Source organism: Charadrius vociferus, unplaced genomic scaffold (assembly GCF_000708025.1).
Source record: "Charadrius vociferus isolate BGI_N301 unplaced genomic scaffold, ASM70802v2 scaffold49, whole genome shotgun sequence".
Lineage (NCBI taxonomy): Eukaryota > Metazoa > Chordata > Aves > Charadriiformes > Charadriidae > Charadrius > Charadrius vociferus.
In genome coordinates, this window is record NW_009661375.1 from 4,140,736 (window position 1) to 4,148,965 (window position 8,230).

An 8,230-nucleotide genomic window follows, 5' to 3' on the forward strand; every position below is an offset into this window, starting at 1 on the left:
AGAAAACAGAACTTGAGAAATTATTCACCTAAACACCGTGATGTGCTTTCTGTTACCTTCAGCATTTACAGCTTCACATGTTCCCAAACAACCCTGGAAGGCAGCACGGGAATTATGCTACTTATAGGCCACAGGTTGAGATCCCTATTCTGAAATATTTTGCACTTTCGAAGGAAGGTTTGCTTGGATTAAGAGTTTAATAATGGGGCATTTATTCATCAACATCCTATCACCAACAAAAGCCCCGTATGAAGCTTCGTTATTTCCTCGTTACCATGCTGCAACCCCAGAGCAGAATTAATAAAGCAAATCATTGGAGTGGGAAATGGGTTTTTTTTTTAGACATAAGCGTACCCTCCTAACACATATGCCAAAACTAAAGAGATGGGGAAAGAAGATAGGCACTGCATGCTGAGCAGCTACCCTTCACAGGTAATGTACAGCGCGCTCGCTGTCGGCTTTTGCACAGCTGGACTCATCTGTAGGGATGGCTCCACGGGCAAGCGGGAAGCAGCACCACTTGCCCTGGGCTTAAAAGAGGGCGATTCCATCACCAGCAACACGCTGGGTGGGCTGCTCAAAAGCTGAGGGTGCTAAACACCCAGTGAACTCGCTCGCAGTTCCTTTTTCTTCACAAAAAGATTTCAGAGGGCAAATAAATAAACAAATAAATATGGTTAAATTGCAAATGAATCGTCAACTGAGTCTTGGATGCTAAGTTCCAGGGTATCACACGTAGCCCCGAGTTCGCAGGCTGAATCAAAGAATATTATGTACAACAGGAGCAGCAAAGTGGAACCTGCTCCTAATTTTTCAGCCCGCTGCCACCGTTTATAGAGCACAGCTGGGGTCAAATCAAGAGCTGACAGGTTTGTCTACTGCATATCAACAAGATGCTTGTTGACAAGCTAGTTCTTCGTTATTCATGGATGCAAACTGGCACGTTCATATAAGAAAGTAATGATGTCTAAGTACTAAGGGACTGTTACAGCAGATTGTGTTAATTTTGCTGAGGAATGACATGAGACGGCTAGTTTTTCATCACTGACAGTGCTTTATCATCGCATTGCTAATAGACACTTTGCCTTTCAATGATATTTATGGATCTATTCTAACTTTCACCAGTCTTAAATAACAGCTACCTGGAAACCTTGATGGGACCAAAATACATTTCGCACTGGATGGAATTACAACAAACTGTAGCAACAAATTGTGGCACTTAAGATATTTATAAACTGAATTCAGCACATCTCCAACTAATTATGTTTACTTCACCAGCGATAATGCAAGTTGTGAAGCGTCTCCCAGTGCCACGTGCAGATGGCAATCATGGATGCCGGCTGATCAGAGATGTATTGAGAGGCATATTATAATGACAAAAGCACTTTTCACACTTACTGTTAGCTATAATTTTCTTGCAACTCTCCTTTTACTACCACAAGAAAGAATCTATTGAAAGTTACTGGTAACTTGACATGTATTTAATTTTGAAGTGACTGCATACACAGCTTGGGGTTTTTTTGGGGTGGGGGGGTGTTGCTTTTTTTTTTTTTAAAAAAAACCCTTCAGTTTTAGAAAAGGCACTGGTGTCTGAATTGGGAGTTTCTTTTTCTGATTTTTTTATGTTTTCATGAATAGCAGGGAATTTGTCTTTCTCATCACTCTCCCCAATCTCTCCAACCTCAAATCTGAAAATTTCTGCTCCACAGACCAGACTTTTTTTTTAAAAAAAAAACAAAACAAGACAAACCCTGAACTCTCTTCCTTACTCAGTAAGGAGAATCCAAGTACAGCTGAAGCCATCCTTCCTTCCTTCCATCAGAGGTTAAGCTCCCAAAGGCTGGAAGCACCCAGCAGCAATAAAGATGTGTTTTCCATGTAAAAGCACAGTACCCTATGACAAACAGCACCGCACTCAGGGCGGGGGTACGGCTGTACTAACAAAGCTGAGCTTTGTACCAGTACACTGGAAGGACGGCTCATTACATGCACAAGGAAACACAGGTAAAAGTGCCTTTCGAAGGGGCGGCTGTACTGGCACGGTGCTGTGGCTCGGGGCTCACACCATTTACGCACCTACCTGACAGAGCTGTTAAAGCAGAAGACTGTACGTACTGCAGGCTTGGCCAGAGGAAAAGATCTTTTAAAGTGGTCCAAATAGGAAAAAAAAACCATTCACAGAGTCCTTGCTAGTCTCGAGGGGAGTTAGAAACTTAACCGCTCTCTGTACTGTTGAAAAACCTCCCTAAGTCAACAAATGATATTCTGGTTTTCGTTACAGTAATTACAGAAGTACCCTGAATAATGCCTTGCTTCTAATTTATTAACAAGCTTTTACTTGTGTGCTCATGTAGCTCACACATAAGAACTCCTCCATGCTCGTGGCCAAAACACAGCCACTCCTACGCTCTGTAACGGCTTCGTACAAAGTTGTAGTTTAAAGAGATGAAAAATAAAGTTGCTTTATAAAGAATAACACAGCCAAAACGCTATTAAAATATATTGTGAGGCCTCTGCACTTGCAGCTCTTGGTTTGTAGATTGTTCGCCAAGTGAGAACCAACACATGGAACTGAAGCGTGAAAGCCAAAAATACTGAACTTTTGCTGTACTATACTTACCCTGATCAAGCAATTCAACTATGTATATTAAATAACAGATCAGTAATTTCAGAAGACTATTCTTAAAAACATTAAATGCATTTGACTGAGATTCCCAGGAATACTAACTGACTGTTCTCAGCCTGGTCATTAAAATATAAGGACTTCCATAACAGAATGAATGACCAAGATTTAATATAGCTGAAAACCACTCTAATAAATTCACAGACTGAACAAGAATGGAAAATGAAATGTGATCTGTAAAAGTGATGCTCCCTTTAGGGCAGAATTAGGAATGCTGGCCAGAGAGCTAATAGGCAGTTTGCATTCAGACACTGAGTCTTCTCATCCCATCAAGAGATTTCAGTTTGAAGTGAGATTTCAAACAAAATGGAAAGATATGAAACACGAAGCAAAATGGGAACAAGAAGTTTACCCATGAATATAATTTTTATGGTGCTCATCAAATGTGCTGCAGCAGGAAATCCTACAACATGAAGATGCACTGAAAAACTGGGAGAGCAAACTGATGCCTATAATAATGTTCCCCACTACGTAGGATGGAAAACCATTACAGATCACATCCTTCCTTAAGAAAAAACAGACAACTGTCCAGACAACATACTATAAAAATAGGGATCTAAACAATCTTACCCTCCTTCCCGTCAACAGGTTTTGATACTTCCATATCAAAGCTCTCTTGCAGCTGCTGGCCTTTGAAACGGTTGAGATGCTCCTGTTCTATTAAGTTACTTTCCTCCTCTTCCAGAGGTTGCCATGTACCATCAATAAACCACTGTCCACGCATTACAGGGATCTTTTCTGTTTCTGGAAACCAAACAAGAGATTTTTTAATTATTTTTTTTTTTTAATGCAACGTATCACAAACTGACAACAGGTAAGAGGGAAGGCAATTCTGTTTGGTGTTTTGATGAAAAAGTTACGCTCCCGCTGCTGGGACCCTTAACAAGGTAACCACAAATGCCTCGAGAAACACCACCACCTTTTCCCATGGGGTTGAAATGAATAGTGAAAGTAGCATTAATCGGCAAACACCTGAACTAATGAGGCCAAATTTGCAGAGCGTGGGTGAGGATGTGAGAGAGACAGAAAGATGTAGATTCCGTAAGATTTATTAAGGGTTAAATTCAAACAACAGTCCAGCATTAATGGGTTATACTCCTCTCTACCCAGTTGCCTTGAATTTTCAAAAAATTAGGAACTTTGTGAGACTCCAGCTCCTCTATAAAATTTGACTGATAACAACCATTGGTTTCAAAGTTACCAAAGAGGATGCAGAACGAGGAGCAAATACAAAACCACTCGTGCTCACCCTGACTGCACAGAGTCTTGTTTCCTTTGGAAATTGCCCTTAAAATAACCCAAATTACGCATCAATTAGCATAAAGGGTGATTTTAACGATGAAAGGCGGTTGTTTTTTTTTTTTAAATTAAAATCAGTCTTTCGGTAAAGGCTGTTTTCAGTCACTGTCATTCCAGTTTCAGTTTCGGCACTCCAGATGAGGAAGTATTTGTTGTTCACGTGACAAAAGAGAAGTTTCTACAAAAAAAAAAAATCTACCCTGGTGCTTATTCTTCAAGCTGTGCTTGATACCCATGTTAACTACTGGGGCTACAGGGAGCAAGAATTCTCTTATACCCATCGCAGCCAGCAAGCTGAGACAATAACACCCAACGTAGCTCAGCTCAGAATTTCTCCTCCTACATCTGGAAAACAAAGAAGGAGAAATACTGCCTGCGCTCCACAAGCCTGGAAGACCCCAACCTCCAGCCCCAAAGGACCAGCAGAAGGACAGGTCTGCCGAGACCCCGGAGCAGTTGGACCACTGACCTCCAGCGCACACTAACCTGTGCTGCTGTATGCTGTGTACGCAGAGAGAGACTCATCCAAACGCAAATGTCTCGTGTGTGCGCATCCTAACCACACAAATTTAGCTCTCCAAAGCAGCTACGGTCTCAACCACGAAAGAAGAGGCTCAAAAAAGGAGATGGAAGAAAAAAAATGGGCTTTACTACTCAAAGATCTGTTCCTACCTGGAAGGTGGGGAAAAAAGCTGATAAGAACAGCTTAGAACAGAAACAACAAATGCAAAGAAACAGTAAATGAGAATCAGGTACAAAAAAACAAACAAGAAACAATAGAGTGCGCGGAGATTTCAGAGCTACTGAGCAAAGAAAGGGATCTATCTGATCTACCACCAGACCAGTACAAATGCAGCTGGGCAAGGTGACCCAGCCAAGGGTAGTGGTGTTTAGCCCGGCCACATCGCTCTGGTAGCACAGCCATGAGCTCAGGCCACCCAAGCACCTCTTTCGCGGAACTGGGCATGTCCCACTACGCTTGATGGAGGTTCAGAAATCTCCGCACTGCCCTCCGCTACAGGTATGCCACTAGTTCTTGTTGTGCCCGTGGACACCAGTATCATGGAATCATAGAACGGTTTGGATTGGAAGGGACCTTAAAGATCATCCAGTTCCAACCCCCTGCCATGGACAGGGACACCTCCCACCAGCCCAGGTTGCTCCAAGCCCCGTCCAACCTGGCCTTGAACACCTCCAGGGATGGGGCAGCCACAGCTTCTCTGGGCAACCTGGGCCAGGGGCTCACCACCCTCACAGGAAAGAATTTCTTCCTCATATCTCATGTAAGTCTCCGCTCTTTCAGTTTAAAACCATCATCCTTTCTCCTATCACTCCCCTCCCTGATCCAGAGTCCCTCCCCAGCTCTCCTGTAGCCCCTTTAGGCACTGGAAGGGGCTCTAAGGTCTCCCCGGCTCTAAGGTCTCCTTCAGGCTGAACCCCCCCAACTCTCTCAGCCTCTCCTCACAGCAGAGGGGCTCCAGCTCTCGGAGCATCTTTGTGGCCTCCTCTGGACCCGCTCCAACAGGTCCATGTCCTCCTTATGTTGGATCCCCCGAGCTGGAGGCAGCACTGCAGGGGGGTCTCCCCAGAGCAGAGCGCAGCAGAGGGGCACAATCCCCCCTCGCCCTGCTGGCCACGCTGCTGGGGATGCAGCCCAGGATATCGGTGGCCTTCTGGGCTGCCAGTGCACATTGCCGGCTCACGTAGACCCAGAAGTATTTTTTATACTAACTGCTTGCAGATGAGAATGTAATAGAGAATTGCAAGCAACTCCATAATTTACTTGGAACCTCTAATCTATTTTAAATTCTTCATCCCTCAGACCACTGCACCTAGAAGCTACGAAAACAAAAGGGAAATCTCCTTAAAATAATCTCCCCACAGGGCAACTAACACTCAAATTGTTTCCAAAGCCAACTTTGACACCTTTCCCATAACGAATCCCCTACAGGAAAACACTGTTTCTACAGTACAATTTCTTAACACCCCAACTCCGTGACAGAAAGAGGGCACACTCGAGGGCGATGGCATCCTTAAGCCGGTCCCGCAGCAGCCAGCAGGGAGGGATGAATAGCAGGAAAGCTGGAGGCGGGGAGAGAAACGGACGCTGGAGGCAGATGACAAGGAGCAAAGAGCCCAGATCACCACTGAACTTCCCTCACTTGGTGCTAGCACAGGTGTTCTCCCAGTTACCCAAGCATTCCGGTGCCTGGGAATCCTGCAGGCAACCCTATAAAACTGCCCCTCTGTGCGCACACGGCACAACGCAGAGAGTGAATTTCCCAAAACAACATCTCCAGCTTCCCACAGATCCCCGTTTGCTTTGGCAGGCATCAGCTGTGCCAGTTCATCCCTCCCAAGTGCGCCCCTCAACCCCACCAAAACTCTCCGATCCCCCCCTCCATCCTCAGCTCTGCCTATAAACAATGGAAAATTTGGGTTTCGTTGGCCTGACCAAAACGCAGAGAGAAATAGCACAGGACCCGGTTCTGCCACTCAACTTCTGTTTGCACAGCTAAAAGAGCTATTCCAGAGGGGAACCAATCGTTATGCACTGAATTGCTAACATTTCGGATGCTGATGATCCACCAGATGAATAAAGAGGTTGGGGTGTTCGAAGGGCACAGTTATTTAATGAAAATGAATCCACACATATCAGAAGAATGAAAGATCTGAGTGGCTTTAAACCGCAGAAGTTAACAGTCACTACAAATGGCATAGAAAATTCAATTGTCTATGAAAATTTAAAGTAATTTTGGAGCCTACATCCCACCAACGAAGTGGGAAACACGAGTATTTCGTTTTCTTGAAATGAAAAGTAACCACAGCAATGGTAGTTGTCACCACATACAGTAGCCTCTCATCACACGCTTGTCTTAACCTTTGCCGGATTCCCGTAAGGTTTTGCACCTGTCAGATATCCACATTTTTCAGTAGGGCCGATACACACAGATCCAGTCAGGCTGCTCTTACAAACAAAGCACTGCCTGTAAGAAGAAATGAAATGCACATAATATGTGAGCGTAGATAAAGGATCCCATTGTTGCTGAAGCAATGACGCGACTACGTCAGATGTTAATCCTTACTGGGAAAATCTGTAAGCAATTCCTTAATTCTTGACTAAGCATTCTGACGAGGCTCCATTCACTGAATCCATAAAAAGATTTAAAAAAAAAATAATAATCATATGAATACTATTTTGTACTCCAAACCAAATGAACACAAGACAACTCTTTTTCAGTTTTGAAGGGCTTTAAGTTTTTCACGTGGGAACGTCCACCTACAGATTTTTAAAATTCTAAACATAAAGCATTAAAATAAACTTTTTCAGGCTCTTTTTCCCCGAGATGAACTTTACCGAGGCAATTCTTTACAAGCGTAGACTGCAGCCTCAACAGCAGCTCTCAAACAGAAGATGGGCAATGCCTTTTCCAGAAAAGCTCAGCCAGGAAGAATTGGCATGTTTGAAGTAAGAAAAAATTTACTGTAAAATTTTTACAGGATAGTTTAGCTTGGGAATAAACTAATATATCTGGCTCTGGAAAGGGCATTTCTATGGAAATATAAATCACTTTCAGATCCAAAGACAGATTACTATGGGGCTTTGTGTTCAGATTAGGGTTTTAAAACCTGAGCGAGGCAATTTTGTTTTCCAAAGCTCAGTGGGATTTTAGGAAGACCCAGGAGTTGCCTTTTTTTTTTTTTTTTTTTTTTTTTTTTTTAAACTCCTCTCCTTTAAACTGTTGCACACTATGCGTGCTGCCATGGCATCCTGAACTATTTCACATCACTAGCCAGACGATAGGGTTGATCACTGTGCTACTGGGAAACCTCCAGAGAAAACCACATGGTAGAGGAAGCGAGTAAATGACATTTCCTTCCACCAGAGGTACAGTTTGGTTTTAAGAAAACTCCACACTGCCTTTCAGAACCGAAACAATCAAATTTGTGATCACAGTAAAAGTGGGAAAAACCAACTTCCCATTAACATCTGTGTTTTCAAAACTCAACAACGATGACTATCACGTTTTAAGCGCGTAATGCTGGATTTCAGTCCAGGTCAAAGTCTAACTGCGATCATGATGACGACGACCTACCCATGCTAAAAGTCACCAGGTCCAAAAGCAAGTGGCATTTCAGTTAAGAAGAAAGAGTGATATATTAACGGTAATTACATTGAATACTCTGGGTTGGGTGGGGAAATGAGGTGACTGCAACACAAGAGGAGATTTTTCAGTATAATCTGTA

At 43.4% G+C, this 8,230-nt stretch overlaps 1 protein-coding gene across 1 annotated transcript in view; it reads right to left on the bottom strand.

The window, feature by feature from the left end:
* Window positions 1–8,230, bottom strand: part of DDHD1 (DDHD domain containing 1) — a 105,654-nt gene that overhangs the window by 50,538 nt on the left and 46,886 nt on the right. Inside the window, exon 2 of the mRNA XM_009893950.1 lies at window positions 3,254–3,427. Coding sequence (XP_009892252.1) covers window positions 3,254–3,427 — 174 coding nt within the window. The remainder of the gene's footprint in view (window positions 1–3,253; window positions 3,428–8,230) is intronic.